Source organism: Oenanthe melanoleuca, chromosome 2 (genome assembly GCF_029582105.1).
Source record: "Oenanthe melanoleuca isolate GR-GAL-2019-014 chromosome 2, OMel1.0, whole genome shotgun sequence".
NCBI lineage: Eukaryota > Metazoa > Chordata > Aves > Passeriformes > Muscicapidae > Oenanthe > Oenanthe melanoleuca.
In genome coordinates this window covers 21391863-21418043 of record NC_079335.1, presented here as the reverse complement: position 1 = coordinate 21418043, position 26181 = coordinate 21391863, and the positions used below count along the sequence as shown (strand labels likewise).

The 26181-nt window shown below is 36.0% G+C and overlaps 1 protein-coding gene across 6 annotated transcripts in view; it reads left to right on the top strand.

Moving 5' to 3' along the window:
• VPS13B (vacuolar protein sorting 13 homolog B) overlaps positions 1–26181 on the top strand; it is a 425154-nt gene that overhangs the window by 284841 nt on the left and 114132 nt on the right. For all 6 annotated transcript variants that reach the window (XM_056483011.1, XM_056483012.1, XM_056483014.1 and 3 more), the window contains exon 34: positions 21995–22697. In XM_056483011.1, coding sequence (XP_056338986.1) covers positions 21995–22697 — 703 coding nt within the window. The remainder of the gene's footprint in view (positions 1–21994; positions 22698–26181) is intronic.

Genomic DNA, 26181 nt, shown 5'->3' with positions numbered 1-26181 from the left:
GTCCAGGACTCTGTTTACCTGTGTCCTTCATGAGGTTTCTATTCAACCATTTCTCCATTTTGACAATGTCCCTCTGAACAGCAACCCCTACCCCTCAGTGTATCAACAGCTCCCCCCAGTTTGGTGTCATCTTTCTTTGGATATGTTTTGTGTCATTGCCAAAGTCTTTAATAAAGACATTAAACGTGATCAAACATTGAGGAATGTCAGTCAGTAACTGGAGTTTAGCTATATTTTGGAACATTGACTGTTACTATCTGATTTTAGTGGTCCAGTGTGGTTTTTACCCACCTCATAGTCCATCCATTCAATTCACACTTGAGTGTTTGAATAAAAGTCAGCTGTGGAAAACTGCCTAAACTTGGTCAACTTTGCTAATGGCAAAGCATATGTTACCTAGTACTCTGTCCTCAGAATCAATCGTCACAGGAGGCAATCTGATTGGAGTAAGGCATGACAGTCATCAAAGTAGCAGCCCCTTGTTTAAACTTTAAAGGTGTGATTTCCAAATGGACTATATTTGGTGGTTTACAGGGCAATGCTGTAACTATTAGTGTAGATAAAAAACCAAAAAGAAGTGATGATTTATGGGTAAATTTCTTTTTTCTTCAAGTGTTTTAATATTCTGTAAAAAGTTGCATGCCAGGTCTCCAGTGCTGTGTTTTTACTTACTATAAGCCCTAGCTTTATACTGTTTTATAAATCTTTGATGTACAGTGGGCCTATTGTACTGACTTCTTCATAAGGTATAGTCTATTATTGCAAAGAATATTGCTTTGATCTACTTGACAGCTTTAGAGTAAGGACACATATGTGGTGTTTGATAGATTACCTGAAGGGCAAAGAATGTTGCTGCCTTTTTGTAATTATTCACTTTTTCAAAATTAATATATGCCAAATTCTTGGGAGAAGAACATATAATACCAACACGTGGAAAACAGAAACAGAAGTGCTGGAAAATGAAATACAAATATAAAAGTGAAGTACCATTAATGTCCTGACTTTATTCAGTGATACATCTCATATTACAGGTGAAATATCAATAAAATGGCCACATTTCCTCCTTCTTAAAGGAATTTTTAATATTCTGGTAAAAGTATTTCCAGTATAAATGATAACTAGTTTTATTGCTGATCAGTGATAAAACAGGTGAATTTTCAAGGAGTATATTTCTCCATCTGGCCAATGTGTTTCCTGGTCCATCACTTAACACCTGGAGATTTTTGGCAAGACTTATTTGTCATGCCATCATTTAGGAGCAGAAAACACAAGAACTCCTCTTTGAAAAAGAAATTTAATACAAACCAACACACATCTTGGTCTGCTGCTGACCATGTAAGAATGCATGGGTAACATGTCTTACTGCAAATCAGTGAATGTTACACTCCTCAAATATGGTTACTAAGCTCATTATCAACGTTTACGTTCCAGTAATCTTGAGATTAAGGCTAGACTTTTGAAAAAAAGATTGATGTATACAAAAATAATTTCTTTAAATTTATCCTAAATATTGTTCCTGGCTAATAACTACACTGAAGGCATTGAATGTAGAGAACAGTTACTTTGTATCTTCCTTGAAAAACAAAAAGGGTACTCAGAAATGCTTACTTTTTCTTTGCAATATCTCTGTGAGGATTATGGCTCTAGATGAAGAGAAGATAATTCCTTTTGAGGTTCAAGGCAACTTGAAACATCTGAAATGTTTTCCAGAGGATGTCCATTGAAAGCATTGACTCACTTTTTGTTCCCTATGGTTCCCTTATCCCCTTCATCACAGAATCACAGAATGGGCAAGGTTGGAATGAACCACAGTGGATTCTCTGGTCCAACCTCCCTGCTCAAGCAGGGTCATCCCTGAGCACATGGCACAGGATTGTGTCCAGACGGTTCTTGAGTATCTCCAGTGAGAGACCACCACCTCTCTGGGCAGCCTGTTCCAGTGCTCAGTCACCCACACAGTAAAGAAGCTCTTCCTTGTGTTCGGGTGGAACTTCTGTGCATCATTTTCTGTCCATTGCCTCTTGTCTTGCTGCTCAGCAGCACCAGGAAAAGCCTGGCTCCTCCTCTTGAAAACCTCCCTGCAGGTACTGATAGACATTGGTAAACTCACATCTCAGTCATCTCCTCTCAAGTCATTCTTAAATAGGCCCAGCTCTTCAGCCTTTCCTCATAATTTTGAGGACTCGCTCATCATTTTCATTCAATTGGTCTCAATCCACGAGCTCCACATCTCTCATGTACTGAGCAGCCCAAAGCTGGACACAGCACTCCAAGTGGGGCCTCACCAGAGCTGAGTAGAGGGGCAGGATCACATCGCTCAGCCTGCTGGCAATGCTCTTTCTAACACAGCGTTTTTGGCCACAAGGGCCATTTCATTGTCCACCAGAACCCCCAGATCCTTCTCTGCAGAGCTGCTTCCCAGCACCCCCATCCTGTACTGGTCCCTGGGGCTGTTCCTCCCAGGTGCAGGACCTGCATTCGCCTTTGGGTTTCAGATGGTTCTGCTCTGCCCATGTCTCCAGCCTGCTGAGGTCCTTCTGAAGGGCTGCACAGCCCTCTGGGGTAACAGCTGCTCCTCCCAGCTTTGTGCCACCAGTGAAATTGCTGAGGAGGCATCTGCCCTTTCATCCGAGTCAGAGATGAAAAGTTAAACAAGACTGGATCCAGTACCAACCCTTGGGAGACAGCACTAGTTAAAGGCCTCTAACCAAACCCTGTGCCACTGATCACAACCCTCTGAGACCTGCCATTCAGCTAGTGCTCACTTTGCCACATCCCTATTTGTCAGATTATGTAGTCTTGTTTGTTTATTTTCTGCTAGCCCAAATGCATGTTTCCATAGGCTACAAATCCATAGCCATTCTATGCATTCTGAAATTCAGATAGGTATCTTATATGCTAATAAAAATAGCATGAGCTCTTTCTTGAAAGAATAGTCAAACTCATAATCTTTTCCTTCAATCATGCTTATTTGTTTTATAAGTTTTTAATTGCAGTGAGGAATGTAGCACTCAACAGTCAGTTTTTGAAAATATGGAAATGTTTCTCACAGTTTAAATAGAAATGAAAAAAATTGTCCCTGTTTTGGATCTTTCTTAGACCTCCCTTGCCCCTGGCTATAATTCTTTTATTTTTGCCTAAACAATGAACAAACCTTCCAAAGTTCCTCAAGGTACTTGTTATTATATTTATATGTTGCTAGCCATTAGAATACAGTAGGTTTTGCACAAATTTATTGCTTAAGAAGTTGCTTTTCCTCACAAAATACGTGAAAAAAAAACCTTCTTGTTAAAGTGCAGGAACAACTGCCTTTAACAACTGAGCTGTTGAAGAACGGACTCAGATGTGCTGGCAAAACAGTTCCACAAAGAGTGATCTGGGTCTTGAAATGTCTGATTGGAATTTTTCTTCATAGCTAATGTCAAGCATAATTTGCACTCAGAGCCAATAGGCAATGGGCACAACTGTCATTCACCTGGGGGAAGTGTTGAGCAAAACGGGAAACCAGGTGTGGACACATCTGTGTTTTCTTTCAGAAATTCCAGGCACGACCTGCTGGCTGATGTTTTCTGCTTTGTTACAGCCTGCTTTTAGGGATTTGACCTTTGAGCACTCTTCCTAGGCTGCATAAGTACTAGCTGCAGAAGTGTCTGCAACCTTGGCAGATGATATTCTGCTCCTAGACCTGGCTCATGGCCAATCACTGAGTACACCTCACCAGCAGGTGTGACTTATTCCATAGGGCAAACTCCTGTGCTCTGATAAATTGCAGCCCACCAGCTTCCTGAATGAATGATGTTAATACTAGGGGGGAGAAAAAGTTGTTTCAACTTTGGCATTTTGTTATTTTACCACAAAAATTATATTTGAAGTCTAACTACTATAAATATTGGATATTTTTAAGTGAGCAGCATGTTACTTGTATTAATCCAAATAATGGACAAGGCTGGGGGAAATATAGCTCCTATCTGCTCAGATGACCCAGACAAATTAAGCAAATGCTTGAGTGTGTAATAAACAATACACCATTAAATTGAACTAAATAATAGCTGAGAAGCATCCAAAAGGGAAAAGGCATTGAAAACTCATCTATGGCAGGTGATTCCTTCTTAGCCTGGCTAAATCTGACTGTACTGATTTGTCACATTAGACATACTGCAGTAATATTTGCAGAAGGTCAGTCATTCCCTATTGCTGCAGATGAGGCTTTAAAAAGCTTTTCTGGTAAGTTTTAAAGCCTTGTAATATGTTGGCTCAGGAAGATCAGAAGAGTATGCTGAAGAAGTGTTTCTCTTTGCTTTCTTTAATTATGTTTTTGTTAGTTTGTTTTTTCTCAAAGTATCCAATTATATCTGCTTTTAGGGAACAGGAATCTAAAAGGATCTTTATTCTAGTTCAATAGGACTATTATATTCTTTATGTCTGCTTATGGCAATCTCATCAACCTGCTGTTGCTGTAACTTCACTGTGACATAAAGAACATGGTCAGCAGGACATATGTACAAAAGTGCTGTTACAGTTACATCACATATAAAATTTGAAATGATAGCTAATGGAGTTTATAGCATTTTTTCTTCCTGATGATACTTTAGGAGAGCAAACTTTTGAGTGATGAGCAATTTAATTACACTTTAGTCAAGGCTATTAATTACTTGTGTGAAAAATTTAAAAAAAAAAATGGAAACAAGCATAAATTTGTTTTCCATTTTTATTTTGCTTAGAAAAAAAATAGCAGTCAGAAAACTGGTAAAACAAGTTCCAGATAATACTACTTAAGAAGCCAGACAGTCAAAGTGTGAAATGGCAGATCCACATGTTGCACAGATGTTGTATTGACTGGATAGTATTCTTATGGAGAGCTTGTGTAATTGGAAGTATTTTTAGTATAATGAAACTTTGAGAAGTTGGCATTCCCATTTGCCAGTTTCTTTTGAAGAAACTGTTTTTCTTTTGTCTTTTAATTACTGAAATCTAAGTAAAACAGTCTTGGTTTTTGTATTTTATATAAATCAGTTGAATTTAGGTATGTCTCGATACCCTAAAATGTGCTGGTACATTAAAAAAGCTAATGCTGTGTAAATACAACTTCCTTAGGGTTTCAGAACTTTTTTGATATTTGTTGTAGTGAGTGAAAACACAGAAAACTTAGTCTGTGTCATTATCAATGCCCCACAAACCATAAGTATTGAAGCATGAACAAATAAAATATTTCTCAGAGAATTTTGTTTTTCTTGTAGCTTGCACAATTACTGATCAGGTCTTGAGTACTTGCTCAGTTCTGCCCATGGACTAGCAGGTCACATAGCATGTAGTACCATAACTTTGATTCCTGGGCTATGAGATGCTTTATGGTGGATCTTCACCACCTTAATTGAAGAATCACATATTTTTTGCAGCTGGAATTAATATGTTCAGTTAATTGATAAAGTTGTTAGCAACAATCTCATGACCTGGGATTTGGGGACTGCACTTTTGCATGAATAGTTAGTAACTGTAGTTTCCATTTTTTAATGATCATACATTTCAAAGAGCAAGCTATTATAAACTTCTGACTAGATTACAAAATGTAAAGCTTCAGATATCAAAAATGAAGTAACAAAGTGAAGAGAAAGTAAGAAAATTTGGATTATTTTGATTTGAAATACTTAGATTCTCAAGCAACTTGACAAGAGTTAGCTTAAAATTAGGCTTGGTTACTCTCACTGTGTTGGTTTTATGGATTTGGAAACAATGGAATATATCCAGAGAAGCGTTTTCACAGTTGAGAAGGATTGCAGAAAGCTTGGTTTCTAAGCACACACCATAATTAGATCCCCAAAGGAGCTCTAATTTGTATCACTGGAGTTAGGAAGTGTCTTATACTTTCATTCCTATCCAGTGAATCCACTTCTGTGTCCTTCAAATTGAGACTATACCTTGTACATCCCAGATGTATTTGTAAAAGGAAACAACTTCCATTACCTAAAAGCTCACAAAGTTTTGATAAGGGAGAATTGCATTTCATTCAGTGTAATGTCCTTGAATGTGAAAAGGGAAAATTAAGAAGTAAGAGACAAAGGAAAATCTGTTTTGCTGTAAAGATGTGACCTTTAGTTTCTCTCCTAGAATTACAAGGAAAAAAAAGAATGTTTCAAATTGATTGTTGCAATGAAAATGGCTCTTTGAAGAGATTTTCATGCTTAGATTTTGCAAAAACAAAATTAAAGGGGGAAAAAAGTGTTTATAGTCTCTCTTTGAGGAAAATTTGTATCTTGCAATGAAGTATCTCTTCAATAAGCATTTGAACTTACATAGTTGAGAAAGGTCAAAAAACATGTTAAATAAGATAGATAATAAACTGACAAGGTGAAGAATACTTAGTATAGTAAAATCAGACTTGAAATTACAGATTCAAAGTGTATTTCCTTTTTGCTAGGAAGAGACCAGTTTTTCCTGCTGTTATTTGAAGCCCACAAGCACACAAACTATTTGGGGGGGAAAAATGGAAAGTTTTATCCTCTAGCTGTTTAAGCACTTCATCATTCAAGACCAGTTTCCATTACATTTTCCTTAATACTTTCTGTGACACTTAAATTAAGGTGATAAGAAGTTCTTGCATATCAAGATTGCACAGAAGTTATAGTTGAGGAGAAATTTACCCAAAACAATAATCTATAAATAAATTCATAAATAACATTCTGCCAAATATTCCTTGCTTCAGCACCAAAGGATATTTTGTATTGTTAATGAAAAGAAAAATAGAAGTATTTCGCTAGAATATTGTGAAGCTTCATATCACTAGTATTGAAAGATTCCCACACTGGAACAAATCTAATGGGAAAACATCCATAGGGGTTGTTGTTATTTTCTGAAAAAAAAAAAAAAATTATAACAGCAAAATTAAAAAGTTACAGTGAGACAGGAAGAAAGCAAACAAAAACGTTGAAGTGTTGGTTTTCCTCTATGTTCTCATCAATATTAGTTAAAGACTCAAGGTTTAGAGATTTTTTTTCTGATTTGCTGTTTTTCCAAGTTGCTGTTTTAACACAGAACATAATGGGATAGAATAATTTTTACGTAAGTTTTGAGTGCAAGTGGGTGTTCAGTCCACTATTTTTTTTCTTTTTAGCCAACAGTTCTTTTTCTGACCAGACCTTCTCATGTCTGCTCAATGAATCACGTTTATTGTCTCATACTACTCTTAGTGAAATACTCTAAAAGACATAAACATCCTGTCCAATCTCTGTATTCCATACCCTACCCAGCAATATTTTGAAGATAACTTGTGAATTATTTTTATCATTACCTTCAGTATCATTGTGCTTTCTTATCCAAGTAAAATAATAACTAAACAGTATGTAAAGTTAATTTAAAACTTCACCATTTCTGATAATTTATTGCATTGACCAAAATCATCTGAAGTATTCATTAAAGAGACAATAAAAATACTGCTATTAAAAAAGTCAAGAATTCAACCTTTTCTTTAGATTAGAACACATGCAAGAAATCATAATGGTTCACTTTCAAGGAAAAACAATATTAGAAAACCAAGAACTGTGTAAGAATTGCTGAAGGTTTGCCATGAATAGCAAGTATAGTTGGTTGTTGACACATACACAGGACAAAATCACTGAAGGCAAGACGGTGGCTCAGACTCAGCCTGAAGAGAAGTGTGAGAGAGCACGTGCTTGGACTTTCTCACAGTGTGGACATTGGATGTGTCACAGTGATGATTTGCTAACCTCTGACGAGGAGAGGAAAGTTGCAGTGTTGGGTCACACGGTGTGGGACCGAGGGCTCTGCGTTCTTTGATCTCGACTAATCTTCTCCTTTGAGTCTTCTCATGCTTGTGTACAGAAGAGTTTGGTGCTGTGGCAACATTATCTTCAGGCAGCACCAGTTATAGTTTCTTCCCTGCATGGAACATCACCTGCTAGATAGTGTGGAAAACTTGATCCTTGACAGGAATTAAAAACACATGAATTTTGTAATTTCCTTCATTTTAAAGCAAAATAAGATATTTTTTTCCTTAAAGAAATATTTCATTAAAAATATAAAGAATAGAAGCCAGTAAAGAATTAATTGAAGGTATAGTCAAGAGGGCAGCGAGCTATTTAGATTTGAAATTCCCTGTTTTCTTTATGAGAAGAGTCCTTGCTTTTTTTCCCTGGCATTCTCTCACAAAAAAAAAAAACTATTTTTTCATGCACTTTAACATATTTTTAGAAGTAAATAAATCTAATATAGTCACCTTGTGTGTCAGTCTTCCTCAACCAGTATGTAATATTCTGTGTTATCAGCTAAATTAGAAAACAGAATAGAAGTCTCAATATTAATTAATTGTTTAAATCTGTTTTGTAAAAAACCAGGAAATGTGTGGTGACAAACCAGAACAGGTATTGCCACTGAGGGAAAGCCATTATTTAGCAGTAGGCAGTATTCACTGTCCAGTCACTTGTGTGGCCAGTGATGGACTGGCTGATCATCTAGGGATAAATATGCTGCTTAGTTTCATATTGATTTTCTTTAGGACAGAATTCCACTTCAGTACTATCCTGTTTGTTAAGCAAGGAGGCATAATTTTCTGAGTGTACTGCTAGTGATTATATTGGCTGCCATCCTAATTTTTCAAATTTTTCCAGCCATCTAAAGTATATTTTCTGATTCAGGTAATATTGTATCATGTACGACTGTCTAGTAGAATGATACATTTCATTACTCATGCCTGAAATTTTGTCAGGAAACAAATATAGCTATTTTTTCACCAATTCTTTCTTCTGTCAGAAATTAATGAGTTTTTCATGCTGTTTGAAAAGTGACAAAAATACCTGCATGAAAAAGTTTTCTTTCAATTAGTAGTGAGTTTAAACATAAAAGAGCATAGCCTTTAATGTATATAACATCAAATGGATCAAAGTTGCCCAGGGGGTCCAGGTTGTGTTATTGACAGAGTTAGGTGGTTCCTGTCTCCTGTGAAATTAATTTCCCTGAGTTGGAGCTGCAACAGTATCCTTGTGCCATTTACAAGCACATGTATGCTAAGCAGAATTAGTTACATTTTACAGTTTAGTAATTTTATAATTAATTTTTTATAACTATAATTTTAAAACTATTAAAAAAAAAAAAAAAAGAAAGCAAATCTATAATCAGAAGTTTTTATTCATTATACTGTAGTTAAAATATGGCATCTGAATCAATTTCATCTAAATCTATAAATCTATGTTCTGTGGCAGCAGCTTTGTTGGATGGAGAATGTCTAATTGTAAGGTGGCATACATTTTCTATTTCTGCTAATGTTAAAGTCCTGGAATCTTGACATATCAAAGGAAGCTGTACAAAGTAATGTGTGGTTTTTTTCAAATATATAGTAACATGAAGACATGTAAAAAAAAGCACATTTAAGACATGCATGTGCGTAGAGTTGATTGAGAAAATTTGCACCATGCATAACTTCATTTTCTTAGTAGAGATTGTTCCACAGATTAATCTAATCCACTTAGATAGTAAGTAGGCTTACTAGATTTAATTGCTTTATGGATTTGTTAAAATCTGTAAAATGGCTAAATCTTTTGAAATGTATATGACATTAAAGTCTTCTGATGATATTTACCATTGAGCTAGTTCATATGTTTTAAACAAATCTTGTAGCTCAGTAGTGTCAGAGAGTGCCAAAAGTATAACTTCCTGAGAATGCCAATAAAAATCCTTAGCTGGAATAGCTGAATAATACTTGCATCATTTTCCTGGTAGCTTTACCAGTACTTGGGTTCCCACATAGCCACTTGTCGGATGTTTTCCTGAAAATAACAGACATTTTGGTTAGTTCAAGGACACTATCAAAATAAAGTCCTTGCCAGTATCTTGAGTCATTGCCATACCCAGTTTCCGTTCTTTGGAAGCTTTGTCTCATCATTTGATTTTGTTGCCAAAACCAGTGGGGAGGTATCTTTCTGAGGGACTGTGTAGTACTTCTTGATACTTCAGATGAGCAAACATTTTCATTCCAGTGGAAACCTAGATCCTGTTCTTATATTGGGAAAATGGATGTGATTTTTCAAGAATCTTCAAAGCAGAAATCTTACTTTTCAATTAAAAAGAAAATTTAAAAAAAAAAATAAAAGAGAGATCTAAGGATGAACTGAATTTACACGAAAGTAAGAAACCTTATGAGGAAGGGTCCATTTTGCAGACATGAAGGCAAAACACGTGAGGATTACTCAGAAGGACATAAGCATGTCTGTGGATGCACACACATGCACAGAAGTTTCACACAGTAAAAACCTCTCTTGACAGAAGATCTCAGTTCTGTGTTAGCCTGGAATTTTTAGAAATGCACGATTTAGTTTTTACACTTCAAATATAAGCAAGTGGTGTGTTTTAAGATTTTGAATTGCTTTGCAGTTGCATTCATCCCCTTGCAATGCTGCACAAGTCGCATCCAGTCATGCTATGAGAATTTTGAGATACCTGAATTAAAACTAGATATTATGAATGGAAGAGTAAACTTGATGCTTCATTTGAGTATTCCATAGGTAGACAGTAGTTTCTGAATGTTAATATTCTTCCCCTGGTCATCAACATTAATTTCTGGCATTGTGTGGACTTCTGAGCTTCACTGAATCCCAAGAATTCATTTTGTTTGTGTCTTGCATGCAGAGAAGTTCACTTGTGTCAGTAATAATAATTGTTCACTTTTCTTGAACATTTGAAAATTGCACTGAATTTTGGTTGCATGGCACAGAGAAAGTAGTAGTGTTTCTTCATGGACACACAGTGTTTAAAGTGGAAGGATAGTAAAGAGCCTGGCTGTATTTAATTTCTTTCTAATATATTCATTGTATTCTGACACCTATCACAAAAGCCAGTCTAGTAAAATTACAGTGAACTAATTTTTAGTGTAGTGTCATGCTTTGGTGACAGGGCTACAAAGTACTTGCATAGGTTCTATGGCTTTGATAAGTATGATACAATCTGGTACTGTTGGTATTCCCATTTGGAGAAAAGAGTTGTCACATTGATTTACATTGCAGAGTGTTTCTCATGAGTATGGAGGAGATGAAAGAGCAGGACAATACTTCTATTTTTACAGCTAGCTTCCCTCTGATTGAGTTAGTGGTTGCTATATCAAATGGAGAAATCATAGATTATGACTGTGATAAAAGATTGGTATGAGTCAGGCATATGATGCTAATAACGTTATATGATCTGAATCAAATTCAGATTTGCAGCTATTTCTAATTTCTCTGAACTTATCTCTGCAGATAATTGGTTGCCAGTACCTTCTTGGAGAAAAGACATTTTAAAGTTCTCAGTTGTTTATACATAGTATGCAGCTTAGGTGTTTCTGCTGTGCTTGATAGGTTTGCTTAATAATCTTGCATATTAGCACTTTTTTTCCTCAGTGCGTGCTCCTAGGCAATATTTCCAGCTCTTCATTCACTGGGACTGTACCTTCCCCCCAGATTACCTGTGACTCATTGTATGAATCAAGACTGGAAGCTTCATTCTTGACTCATCCTAAGTAAAGGTTTCCAATGATTTTAACTTTCTCCATCAAAACACTGGAGGAATAATGACTTAGTAAAGTGTTCTCAGAAATTAGCAGTGGCCATTATTTCAGACAATTGGAGAACTGTTTGATTTAGAGAATCCCTAAAACTGAAAATCTGTTGGCTTTACTGAGTAGGTATCCTTTCTACAAGTTTCCTAAATCTGATATCTGTCTGAAGACCAGTCATTTAAGATATTATTTTAGAAAGTTGGGCAGTGTTTTCTTCCCAGAGCTACAGGGATGATTATGTTTGTGTGCTTGCATTAGTTCACCTGTTTTCTTGCAGTAGCTTGTATGTCTTTTTTGCTTTTCTGCTAAGATAGGCTATCTGGTCTCTACAGATCACCCTGATCACCCTGGCTCATTATTTGCCTTCTAAAACATGAACAGAAGAGGAGAAATACACAAGTAAATTATCTGCCAAACTATTATTTTTTTTCAGTGGGCACATAACTGTTCTACATTCTCTTGATAAAAGTTTATCATAAAGGCAGTAGTGCCTTCTCCACACAAGAGATAGACAAGATGAACTCAAGATAAGTGTGTTAATTATACATTAAACATCTGGAAGGTTTACCCACTGTATTTCTATAAAATCATTGTTGTACAATGTAATTTCTGAGTAGACTAGTCTTGTTTGAGTGGTTCATTGGGTCATTTCCCAGGTATGTCTGTGAGCAAGCTCACCACAGCAAATGACTTTATGGCCAGTTAAAAAATTATACTTAGAATAATGCTTAGTAAAGTATTTTAATAACACTGAACAACAAAGGGGAAAAAAAAAAAAAAAAACAGAAACAAAAAAGCAGCAGTAGTTAGTGAACCAAAAGGAACTTCATGGTCCAAAACTGGAAAAGCATTTTTATGGAAAAAAAAAATATGTAAATATTCAGTAATATGTGCAGTCTTTTTGCATCTTTATTATAGTACATCATAGTAATACCATATAGAAGATGTAAAGGTCAGAAGTTTTTTTCTTTAAGAAGTAAACTTTGCAAACTGTATCTGGGCCCACTAATGTAATTCAATGTTGTTACCATTCCACTATTTGAATGGCTACAATGGAATCATAGCACTGCAGATAAAAGCTTTGAAAATGTCAGATTGCTGCAGGATGTGTTTCACAGTAGTTCTCCACTGATTTCCACTGAGGTATAAAATCAAATATCAGCATGATTTAAGTGCTGGGTGCTTTGGAGCAGCCTCTGATCACCGAGAGACTGAGGGGGCTGGAGAGCTGCCAGGCCTGATGGGTTGGAGACACCTGAAGATGCAGCTCCATGTGTCACCCACCCTGAAGGTGGCTTCCAGAGGTCCTCGTTTGGACCTTCCATTCCTTCTCCAATGCCATGATTATTTTCTTTCTTTTAATTGATTTAAACAAATCCAGCGAGCGTGATCTAGGATGCAATTTTGAGGCTTAAGTTAATACAAGATGAGCTGCCATGGTCTGTCCTTTTCCTTCACAGCTTTGTATTTTACAATGAACAATGAAGGAAACAGAACAGGCCAAAATAATGAGTACAATTTTTTTCTCAGGTTTTTTGGTTGGTTGGCTTGTTGTTTTTTCTTTCTGAGATTATTTTTTTTGGATGCTTCAGGACCCTGAACTGGCTGTTTTACTGTCATATAAGGCACAAATGAGGAGTCACAAATTCAGTCTGGCATGGAATTATATACCAAAGCTGAGACAAACAACTTGCTAAAAATGGGGTTATTTTGTCATGGCCTAGTTACCAAAAAAACATATTCTGGAATTCCTGATTTTGTAGGTTTTAGTTCACATGTCATTTCATGTGCTTTACTTCTTCAGGTAGTCTTTAAAATATTCTCAACAAATTGAAACATGGTTTAGTCAAAGATCAGTTTAGGTGCAAGTTGATACAGGTGAGATGTAGTAACCTAGGGGAAAAAAAAAAGGCAGTAAGGTCCAGATAGATAATTTTACAGACATCTAGCAGCTTTAAAACCTGAGGCACTCAAGGTCCCAGCACATGTTTCATGCAGCAGTGAGCAGTATTGTGCCAGCAGTTGGATATTTCTCACTGGAGACTCCTGCACTGTGGATTTTTTTGTTCATGGCATGTAGTCTGACTCAGTTTGACTTATATTACTGGAAATAATGTAGAATGAAGTTTGTTTAGTTAGGCAGTATCTGTACATGAAGTCTTTTAATCTGTTGTGGATTTAGTTATTTTAATTGCCTCTAAAATGCTCAAAATGGTTAAAGTATCTAATGTATATCAAGAAAAAGATTGTACCATTTGATTCTGGGAATAGTTCATTTAACTTTACAGTTACTCATTTAAGAGGCTGAAGACAGAGTCTGTATTATTAAAGTCAAGTACCAAGTTACTTTACCACATTGACTTTTTATTGTTCATGCATTCATTCAACCTCTCTTAGAAAATTATGCCTAACTTTGTCTTATGAGGCTTTGTTGAATTTCACTTTGAATTATTGCCAGGTATTTCGCATTTTCCTCCTCCATCTTTTGATTTATTTTACAGAATGCTAAGTATTAGTCAATGGGAGAATATTCAAGTTTACTCCAGTGGGAGTAAACGATTTTGTTAAATTTCTCATATTCGGAAATTGTAACAGTGAATGATATTTCTAATATTTCCATATTAAATATAATTAAATTATTTAAACATCATGGAAATGTGGCCCAAAACTGAGACTGGTAAAATTAGTCTGATACTGAAATCTTGATACTGAAATCTTAGAGAATGTCATAGAATTGTAGGATCAGTAAGATAGGAAAAGACCTCCAAGGGCAAGGTCATTGAGTCCAACCTTTGACCAAGCACCACCATGGCAATTAAACCATTGTTTAAACCTTCAGGGATGGTGACTCCACCATTTCCCTAGGCAGCACATTCCAAAGCTTAAGCAATGTTTCAGTGGAGAAACTCTTTTTGATGTCCAAACTGATCCCCCTCTGGCATGGCTTGAGACTGTTTTCTCGCACTTTCAGTATTTGCTTGGGAGGAAAGATTGACCTCAACCTTGGTACAATCCCTTTAGGCATTTCTAGAGAGTGATGAGCTCTCCCCTGAGCCCCCTCTTCTCCAGACTTAAACAAACCCACCTTCCTCAGTCACTCCCTGTAGGATTTACTCTCTAGACCCTTCACCAGCTCTGTTGCCCTTCTCTGGACACGCTCCAGCACCTCAATGTCATCTTGCAGAAGTGCAGTTGGACTGCATCAACAGTCATCACTGGCAGGTCACCTGGTCATAAAAGGAGATCAGCTTGGTTTAGGCCTTTCCTAAACTCTGCTGGCTGGGTCTGATCCCACGGTTGTTCTGTACATGCTGTACATACAGGCGAAAAGTCTAGGTGAAGTTTCAACTTTTGCTTTTGAAAATATCCAAATGAAATATGCAAGAAGACTCTAATGGAAAAATGCTTTTCCTTGGCTTTAAACAGAAAAAAAAACAAAACAATGCCCCTCCCTACCCATTCCCCCCAACAAAAACAAAAATAAACCAAAAGTAAAAATTGGAAGTGTGCGATATTGAGCAAACCCTCACCGTGTCTAAAATAAATGTGTGTTTTAAACCAATATTTTTTGTATAAAAGCAAAGATATGAACTTAAGATTTGAATTTAAATTTGAAAAATAACACCAAAAAAGCTAATGCTTTTAATAAAAAAATTAATGAAAAAATGCTGTGGAAAAAAAGAACTCTGCCAAATTTCAGCCTGGCCTTTTTAAATTGAAAGCCTTTATTTGTAAAGGAAAAAAATTGAACACAAGTTTCTTACTGGCCTTCATAGGGTAGCAAAATAAACATATTGTTTGTATTAAGATGAAAAAATAATTTTGTTTGCATTAGAAAGGATTTAGCACTTGGATATCCATGTTACAATTGGAACATTTAACACAGCTTTGATTTATGAATATTTGCATCAGTGTTTAACAGAATGTAGCCTCTTACTTTACTTTTGAAGAGCTGGGAAAACATTGCACAAAGAAGCTGAATTTGTATTGCTCCTTGCCTTCACAACTTGTGTGTAATTCCTGCAGTATTGTGAAAACTACAATTCCCATCTGAAGTAATTCTGTAGGTCCACAAGCTTATATACACAGTTACACTTCAAATTGGCATAATTTCATTTGCAACAAAAAGACTTTTATGAAATAAACTACTTCAGACATTTCTGCTATTTTTGTTGCCTCATTTTGGCTTGATTTAATAGTTTTGGAGGACAGCTTTAGGTTCATGTTATAAAGGACTCTTTCTGCAGTTGCTTTGATACAAGTAGATGCAATCTGTCTAGATTTAATAGTGGGACTGAAGTTTTAATCTGGAATTTTATTAGACTGGAGGACAAAATTTAATAGTCAAATATGTTTGTAAGTGTGTCTTTCATTATACTTTTCATGTGAAGTTAATATGTCAATTTGCAAAATAATTTTGATAATGGTCAGAATTAAATTCATATAACTCATATGCAAAACAAAAGTGTTTTGTGTGTTCAGTAGAGCAATGTGGCAAACAAAGGTCTATTAGATAATAATGATACCTTCACTAAATTTCCAAATTGTGGGAAATTTCTCAATGCAGTAGATGAAGTGCTCAGTACAAAGGAAGAAATTATCCAGAGTTATCTTTGTAATTCCAATTTAAGCATAACAGAAAACAAAAATGGAGCATATTCCTTTTCTGTAACTTACTTTGTCCAGTGGGCAAGATTTTTATTTATATGTAAATATTAATACTTTTTAGCAAAAGGAATAAAACTAGGTCACATACAACAGTGATGGAGCAGATGTGATTGGCACTTTGATTTTGTGGTTTCACACTTGTGAGTCTTTCCATAACTTATGTAATGTGAAGCATGAGCTCATGATTGGCTGAAGGGTTTTGATCAGAGTTAAGAAATGACTGGAAATTTTACTTCAATAGTGTCATTATATGACCATAATTAATATGAGAAGCTGGAAAAAATATGCAGATGTAGATGCTTTTCCACTAGAGCGGCTGCACTTCCAGAGATTATATTGCTTACAGTTATTCTATTAATTAAAGAATTATTCTGTGAAGTACCAGAAAAAGAACATTAAAATGTTTATAGTGAAATTTGCACATGCTTACATTGTTATTGTTGAAAATTCTTGAGAGACTAAGAACTGTAACATGGCAATTCTGCCATTTGTAAAATGTAAATTGTAAAATGCTTCTCTTTGATTTGGAAAATATGTTAACTATTGGTCTAAAGTATTAGGTTGTATGTTTATCTTGATGATTTTTTTCCTGTTCTTTATGGAGTGAAAACTTTGAAGGCATCACTACCATCTAAGAACTGTGATCAGAAATGGAAAATAAATAAGACTTACCTGTTAAAATTGCAGTCACCTTAGATGGAACTACTTGCCAATGCTGAAAAGCAAATCTATTTATTGATCCTTGATTTTATGATGTACTTATCTGTGTGTGTTCTACAGGACATGCCATTTCCATGCCCTTTCTCTTGATAGATATATGTGCCATATGCCCTAGTGAACTCAAGAGGTTAAGCTAGTCAAGTTACCTATCTCAGCACATGAAAAGGAAGAATTAGCCACAGTTCCCCAGCTACCAGTGTAGCTTTCAACACCTTTCCTATGGTGTGTAGTATTGATAGGATATATAACTGTGAAAGAAAATGCACTGAAAAAAAAAAGTGATCTAAGAGGTAAACTATCATCTTGATATGTTTTTTCTAGCTATTGAAAACCTTTCCATATTGCAACTTATTCTGACAGTGAAACTGTAGAATACCTCTGATTTAAGTGCCATCTGGTTATGCTCAAAGCTTTAAAGCTATTATCTCAGCTTAAAATTTCAACGTCCTATACTTTTTTCTTCACCAAACTATCCATTTTTAAACCACAAATATTTTTCCAGTCCTTTCAGATTTTATCTAAAAGTATATTTTAACAGTATTTAAATAGTTCTTAAACAATAACAATTTATCTTGATAGATGACATGCTGTGTTTTTTCATTTTATTTTAATTAGCTATTGTGGAACCAAATTCCCTTTTGTTTTATTCCTTTGAATACTGTTTAATTATAGTTATCATGCCAAATATCTTAAAGGTTATTTTACCAATACAGTTTCATTTAACATAAGCCATGTGGAATCAATAGTCCTGTTTCCTAAAGTGAATGCTTGGAAAATCTTACATTCATATGTTAAGAGTACACATCCTTTCCTCATTAGCTGGAAAGTACAGGGATCTTGGCACAGGTTCTGTGTGGAAGCATTGTGCAGCTTTTATATGGATTTTGTTTTTAGCCTTTGATGACACTGTTTAGAATAGGAAGTATCTAATAAGTAAAGCATTTTGTCTAATGTGCTGCCAGTGTGTTTAATATATGCCTGGAGGTCTGAAACATTATCTTCTCCACTATAGTAATATGCACTTAATTCTCTGAAAGCAGAAGGTCGAACTTTTAAAAGGGACTCAAAGTACATTTTCAACTAAAATAATTTAAAACACATGGGATAGGGGACCAGAGTAATGTACGGTTGGTTTTTATGGTTTAATCATGATCATGTTAATGCACACCAGTAGCTAATTAAAGAAAACTTTTATTGTTCATTTTAAATGGGTTATGTAAAGAGTAAGAGAATTGATATTATACAGCCCAATGATAAATGTTACCATTACATTTGCTAACAGCAAGATGATATTGCTGTTCTTGACATCTTTAAAGCATTGGCCCATTATTCCATAGTATAGCAAAGAATCTTTTTAGAGTTGTTATATTGAGAACTCGTTCCCTCTCATCTTCTTATCCCATTAGAGGAATGCTTCCCAAGTTTATTACTAAGCATGTCTTCAGGTTAATTTTGAAACATGGTTGGAAGGCTTGATGCTCTACTGAGCTGACATTGCAATTCAGTGATACTTCTGCACTTTAATTTGTACCCAGTTGTGTTATGCACAGCTGTCTTGCAAATCATTATTCACGTGTTTCAACCTTTATAATATATGTGGTAAGAGCATACATAAGTCAGAGTTTCATTGTGGAGCCGGGTGGCATGGAAAACTGTAATAGGATATGGTGTCTTTCACCTTTTGGGCACTGGTTCATATTCCATACTGCTTAATACTGAGCAGAAATTGCCTTCTGAGTGCTGTTCAGTGACCTGCATGAATTGATTTGGGGTCTCAGTAAAGTTTCTGTAGTTGAATTTCTGCATAACAGGAAACTCAGCAGTTGGGACCAATTAGCACCCTTGCAGCAATCTGCACAGAGAACATATAGTCTGACTGGGGATGAAGGCTGAGCTCCTTTCTTACTTTCCTAGAGGTGCTTTGCATAGGCCAGAACATTTAATAAATACTTAATGATAAACAGAGGCAAAGATCTGGACTTCAACTCAAATCTGTTTAGGTGTGAGAAGAGAGGATCCACTCAGAAACCAGAAGTACTTTGATTTCTTCCTCCACTTTGTCATATACATATGACACTTTTCTCCCTGGAAGGCTGTCACTTAGTGAATGATGCCGTATTTTCATTTTCTCTGGCCAAGTCATGCATAACCTAAATGTCAGGTAGCTGCTGAAATTTCTGCTGCCTAGAGGAGAATATCATGTAGTAAGAGAGATATATCATGATAGATTATATAGAATAATAGAGAATAAGAGAATATCATGTAGTAACCATAAGAGTATTATTCACCACTGAATTGTGCTTTCTGAAAACATTTTTCATCAGACTCAGCTGATGTCTGTGTAGCAGTTAAAAATTGCTGGGTTTAGCAGTATATGCCCTCAACTTAATTACAGGCAGGATTTCCATGAAATTATATGGCAAGATTTTTTTGCAGCTCCATCCTTTCTTTCTGCTTGCCCTCAATACATGAGCAATGAAACCATCTGTACCAATTTTGAAAGTGCCATCAGTGCAGGATATGGGTGAAGCACTTTATAGTTTACCAGGCAGAGAGGCTGAGGTGTAAATAGCCTAACTTTGCTAGGATATCAGGAGGAATGAGGATTTCTTGGCTCATAGTGTAGTGATTCATTAAAATAGTCTCTAGTTATTTTTACAGAGGCAGCATTAAAAGTGATATCACATTTACAAGTCAGTGATATGAGTCTGCCATAGAAAACAGCCGCAAAGAATTTTATTGGTTATTTGAAAAATATGTACATGAGTGAATCTGAAGAGATTGTAACCAGAGCTGGCAGAAACCTTTTCAAAGAAAATCTCAGCTAGTTAATGGTTCTGTTTTAGGATTTCCTCTGTAATACTTTTTCTAGTGCGTTCATTCCTTTAAAGAAAAGGAGAGAGGATTGCTCCCTTTGTTCCATAAAGCACAATATAAAGGAAGGTTTAAAAGGCCTGCTTTTCTTTACCTCCCTCATAACCAAATTTCTGCAGTATATGTAGAATCTAATACATTGCTGCATAAAGACCACAGAAATTTGAAGAAATTGAGAAATTCACTGCCCTTTATTCCTATAATTAAGCTGCTGATAAATTATTTATTTTTAATTCGTTATTATCTTTTGAAAAGGAAGTTAAGGTACTGTTTGTCCAAGTTCATATTTCACTTTTTGAAGATTCATTTGAATGGAGAAGATAAGAAGAAATTATTGAAATAGGTCCTGCAATGAAGAAATTAAATCATTGAGTCAATGTGCTGTGTCAGCCAAAAAAACCCAACAAAATACTGGAGATCTGGATAGAAGTGAAGAACAAGAAGAAGGCAGCATTTCACTTTTATAGAGAACTGCAGTGATTCCACTTCTTGGGCGCTTTGTAGAGTACTCAAGAAGGCCATAGTGGAGGTACAGAAGTAGAGAAGGGAGGCTGTTTAAAAGATTGAAGGTGCTGGAGCACCTTCTTTATGAGGAGAGACAAAAAAGGCTGGTGTCTGAACAGGAGAAGGCTTGAGCGGGGCTGGGATCATAGGTTACAAGTCAATAACAACATTATTAAAGCTGAATGTGGACCTGAACAATTCATATGCTGCAAAAGATTGGGGGAAAACAGTGTCACTAGGAGGAGATGGTTTAAAGCCTTTTTTTTTTTTAATTGGAACTTGTTGCCCCTGAAGGTTGTGGAGAGCAGACACTGTCAGTGTGTTCAGTGGGGAAGTGCATGAATTCATGGACAAGCAGCCCAGAAATGGTTACTAAAACAACCACACAAACATGTACCCCTGGCATCCTACATGCAGCAGCTGTGGATGCCTGGGGAGGAGGAGAGGAGCAATTGCAGGAAGTAGACAGAGTTTCTGGTATTTCTTAACAGAGTTTCCTCCTGGTGCTATCAAAAACATTGTATTGGGCTGGATGGGTTACAAAGCCAGCTGAGTTGGGCTTTTCTTGTGTTAGCTCCTGTACAGAGCAGAGCAGAAACTCTACTGCAGCAGCATAGATGGAAGTGTTAGTTATGCTGTAGAGCTATACAGGGTGAATGTATGACTCTAGTCTTCATATGAATCTGAGGGATTAGTTATGCATAAATTATTATTGAATTTTTACAATTATTTTTTTGCCACATATTTTAGTATATGCTCCCCACCTTGTCCTCAAGCTTTTGATAGGATTTCTACTTGTTTCATAAGCAATGTTGAAAATGTTTTTTCTGACAACCTACTTTTCTCCTTTGTCTCTGTCTTTTGAGCTGGACACAGCCTTGCAACTTTTTATTTCACTCTTGCACTTTGTTTGTCAGTGGTGTACGTTTTCTTTTTGACATATTTCTGTATGCAGTGATTTCTTATGTGAAACCCTATGAGTGTCACAGCCAATACCTTATGTGGCCTCAGTTAGCTAAGAGCTCATACCCATCACCAAGACAGTCTTTAGATAGTCCTGATGTTTCCTTTAACTCTGGTGTTTTAGATAAGGCAGCTGCCTTCCACGACACTTAAGAAAAAATATTTTTTCTACAATATCTTTTTTGTACATTTCCATTTATAATTTCCATTTAGTTATGTTATGATTGTGTAATGGATTAATATTATGTTCTATTTAATCTAATCACAGTGCAAAACATTAGTGACAAAGGTGACTTTTTGAGCATCAATGTTCAAAATTGGAAAACAATTCTAACTAGGCTTTTGTTTACAATACATTATTCCACAGATATATGGGTTTATATTAATCCATAAATTTCTTAAAAATTCTTTAGAGTTTTTTAAATGAAGAGTTTAATTTTTAAAAAAATATTTTTGTAGCCTAGAAATCCTTACTGCTTGCTTTTTTTTTCCTCTTTCACATATTTTTTGGCTCTTCTACTATTGTGAGTCATCATTTCATTGGAACAGACACCTGCTGTGTTTTTATGAGTGATTACTGCATTAAAGTTAACTTGGCAGATTTTTTTTTTTTTTTAGATTTCTCCTTTTTTGACATCATGTTTATGTAGTGATTTTTTGCTGTGATTGAAATGGAAATAGTTGGGATATGGATATCAGAAGTTAATATAACATTTTCCTTTGCAGGTTTCCAAGCAGGGGCAGAAGAAGATGGATGTGGCTGATGGAGGAACAGTTGAGACGTCTTCCCGTTGTAGCGGGGCACAGGACAGTGGAATTGGCAGCGACAGTGTAAAGATCAGAATCATTCAGATCGAGCAGCACAGTGGCACCAGCCAGCACCGCATTGCCCGCCCTTCCCGCCAGTCTTCCATTGTGAAGAATCTCAACTTCATTCCCTTTGACATTTTTGTGACAGCGAGTCGAATCTCACTGATGACGTACTCATGCACTGCCTCACCTAAATCAAAGTCAGCGCAAGAGCAGAAAGATGGTGAGAAGATAAGCAAAAGCTCCTTGAACCTTCCAGAAACAGTCTCAGGCAGCAGCCAGGATACCAAGAAGCCCAGTCAGCCATGCATCTCTTCTGTCACAGCAGATGATCTTTTGAACAGTAACCCTCCCCAGTCTGCTGGGAGAAGAGCAGGTCTTTTGTCACTGGAAAGTCTGCACGCTTCCACGAGATCCTCCGCTCGGCAAGCGCTGGGCATGACCATCGTGCGGCAGCCGGGGCGCAGGGGGGCTGGGGACACGGAGCTGCAGCCCTTCCTCTACCTGGTTGTGTCACAGCCCTCCCTGCTCCTCAGCTGCCACCACAGGAAGCAGAAGGTGGAAATATCAGTGTTCGACGCTGCCCTTAAAGGAGTCGCCTCGGACTACAAGTGTACAGGTAAGAGCATTTAGCATCCAGTCCTGGCTGTAGCTGTGAAAATGATTGCACGTCTCAGAGTTACAGCTGGCATCTTTAATATCAATCACTGAATATACATATTTTTAGGATTATACCTCACAGCTGAATCAAGTTAAGAGTGTAAAATCTTTGAAATTAATTAAGATCTAGCCTTTTAGCAACCTAGTTCTTCCTGTTTCTTAGTATTGTTTTCTCATTACCAGATTGTGACAGGGATTGTTGCATTGCTGCAACTTCTCAAAGTTTTCTAAGGAAGTAAAAGTTGTAAGCTAAGGGAATTTCATAAAGAGCATTTTTTATGACTGAATGTCACAATATTTTCCTATACTAGCCTACCACTAAAATGTAAAGATAAACACTGTAGAAGCACCTGGTGTTTTGGACATAAGCTGTAAAATAAATGAAGTGATCTTTCAAACAGTATAAAGTGATGTCATGTATTTTAAGTTTTTATTCAATTCAGCAATAGAGTTTTGTGGCAAAACAATCTCTTAAAAATGCCTTTTTAAAAACAATTCCATATAAAAAGTTTATAATAAAAGATGTCAAAATAGCTGTTCAGCAGAAAATATTCTGAAATCTTCTTTTTCTGCATATCTGTACTGCTGAAGAGAGAAATCAAATGACTGCAATTCATTTGTCTAGCAGTCAGCACAGGGTATAATGATTTCATGAGATATATCATTATGGAGTGTTACCCCAAAGAGTGTAAATGAGTACTATGTAGAGTCACAGGTGAGCATACAGCCAGAATGATACAGAGTTTCAAATTGCTTTCTGAATGAGAGCTACAGGTATTGCTAGCTTTTCCTTGGCAGTATTCACAGCACAGCAGTTGTGAAAAGTAGTATACTTTTCTGTGCAGCTTTACCAAATCTTTGCTGAATAAGATTGTATCTTTTGAAATTTACCATTGAAATAATGTGCTTATGCAAAAGACTAAAAATGCAATCTTAACTGTTCTCAGAAATCTGAATTGTTTTGGAACTTTTAAGAGAGATTAAGCAGTGAGAAAGATTAGGCAGTGGAAGAGAAGATACTTAAAATAGGGAAATTTGTTCTCTGCTACATTTTATTAATCCTTCTGTTTTCATCTTTCTCTGATCTTCCTGTTCTGCCCTGCCTTGAACAAAACACATATGTGTCATGAATTTGATTTACTCCAGATTCTCATCTTTATTTCTTAAATACTATGTAAAATGTGGTCATTTCAGCAATTAATGTGAAGAGAATTCACAAAGCAAAGCTTGAAGGAAGCTTGGAGTAGGTCTAAGATCACATCTTCATTAAGTTAGTGCTTTGGAAAGATGCAATAGGACTTCTTCATTTCTCATGTCTGAGGCATTCAAGCATGTCCTTAGTACAAGCTGCCGCCAGCAATGAACTGGGCGAAGTTCTGTCCATTCTGTTTCTATAATTAACTCCTGAAATATTGCACCATCTTCATGTCTATGGTAGCAATTCAACAAAACACAAGCTGTAATAAATTGTAATAATGTAATTGAAAGTGCATCAGAGAGCACAGAAGCGTGGCAAGAAGTCTAAATAATGTAGAGAGAGGAACATACAGCCTGAAAGCTCCTCAGTCACCACAGGTTGCTCCATTGGAAGACCAAAGATTAGCCATACACAGGTCTTACTCTTTTATTTGGATTTATTTCTCCATGTCAGGAAAATGTAAAAAAGTGTGGAGGACTCAGTATGTGAAGCTGGAACCTGCTGCCTCTCTGGGCAGTAAATAATTACCTTCCTCATGGATCACACAGAATCCTTGCTTGCTGCCAAAGCAGTAGTGCTCTTTTCAAAAGAGTTTGAGAGGTGGCTGCCAAAGTGCTAGTACCTAAAAGCACCATCCTAAATGTATTAATAAGTTAATAAAATTAGGGCAGACTTCAAGTTACATACTAATTCATTCAGCCAAAGAGGTAGTATAAAGTTCTTATTGACTCTTCTTCAGAAAGACCTGCTGTGTTGGTAGTTGCATCATTTAGGATTTGTGTTGCCATACCACTATAGTAACATGTTAGTTTTGGAAATTTCTGTTTTTCATTTCTAACAGAGGGAAAATAGCCATGAACTCTATGTTATATATATGTGTGAGTGTGTATGTATTGCACACACTCTATATATTGCATATAATTTTCATATAATACAGAGTAAGGAACTCTTTGTGGCAGTTTTTGTACTGCTGTGGTTGATTTCATCAATCACTCCAACTTTTCTTGATACTCTGATTCTTTGCTGGCAGTTGTGTCTGAAAGACATGTATTGTCCATATGAAGAACAATATAAAGTTTATTTGAAAGAACCAAGTTCACTTCTCTCCTTCTGTACAATACACATGCACTATATTCCTATATTTATCTGGGTATCAAGGACTGGAGAGTGGGAAAAATGTATAAATGATGTTTAAATTGAAGTGAATGTTGCTAAACCAGATTTCCAGTTAGCCTCTGTAGAAGACTGCTCTTGTGTGTATACATATGCATGCAACTCTATTATCTCTGCATTAACTCTATTATCTAACAGAATGGGGAAGAGAACATAAGCCAAGCTTAATTTAAAATATATATTTTAACTGGGCAATAAGAACTGAGGGGGCATATTTCCCCCTTGAAAACAAAATTAAAAACAACCAACCAAATCATAGACCTAGTGAAAATATTGTATGCTTTCCATCCTGTGATGGAGAAAGGCAACAGCACAGCAGCAGCTCAAAAATTCAGGCCTATAACATTGCAAATTTTGATCACAGTCTAAAAACTGAGACTTGTGCGAGCAAAAGTAAAATTACACTGTTATAAAGTTTTGCTGGTAATCCTATGAGGGTGTTTTCTCATTACTTAAATTAATATGGTTAAACTTATGTAGTTAAGCTATATATGAAATATTTACTTTACATTCAAAAAATGTCTCCTGTTTAAAATCATTCTATGTATTCTATGCATTCTACAGCACATACACTGCATAAGAGTATTTTAGGAATGTTTTAAAACATTTGGAAAAATTGTTTCTATCAATTTTGGTGTGAAATTCTGAAGACTTGAATACTGTTCCTTCAACAGCCATAGATTTGGGTCTTGTGAAATACTGTGCCATTTCTTATAGCTTTTATTTTTTAAAAAAAATTACCGTTCTGAAACAACCCTCAAATTTTTGCAAAGCAGAAGAAAAGTACAAAATTCTGTTGAGAAATTAGGAAGATCTTATTTTTTGGTTGACATAAGTTCCACAAAAAACTTTAGGGTAAAGAAAACCTGTGATAGTCTGGATCTAGTTGTGCTTTTCATCCCTCACCTCCCAATAGTGTACTTCTAAGAAATATGTTGTTTAACTGTAAGTCAACAAATATTTTCTAGACTTTAAAAATGCTTCTAATAGGTAATTTGATGACAGTCTATTTTATGAACCTTTGTATAAGACAGGGAAATTATCCTTTAAATTGTACCAACATGAATTTTAA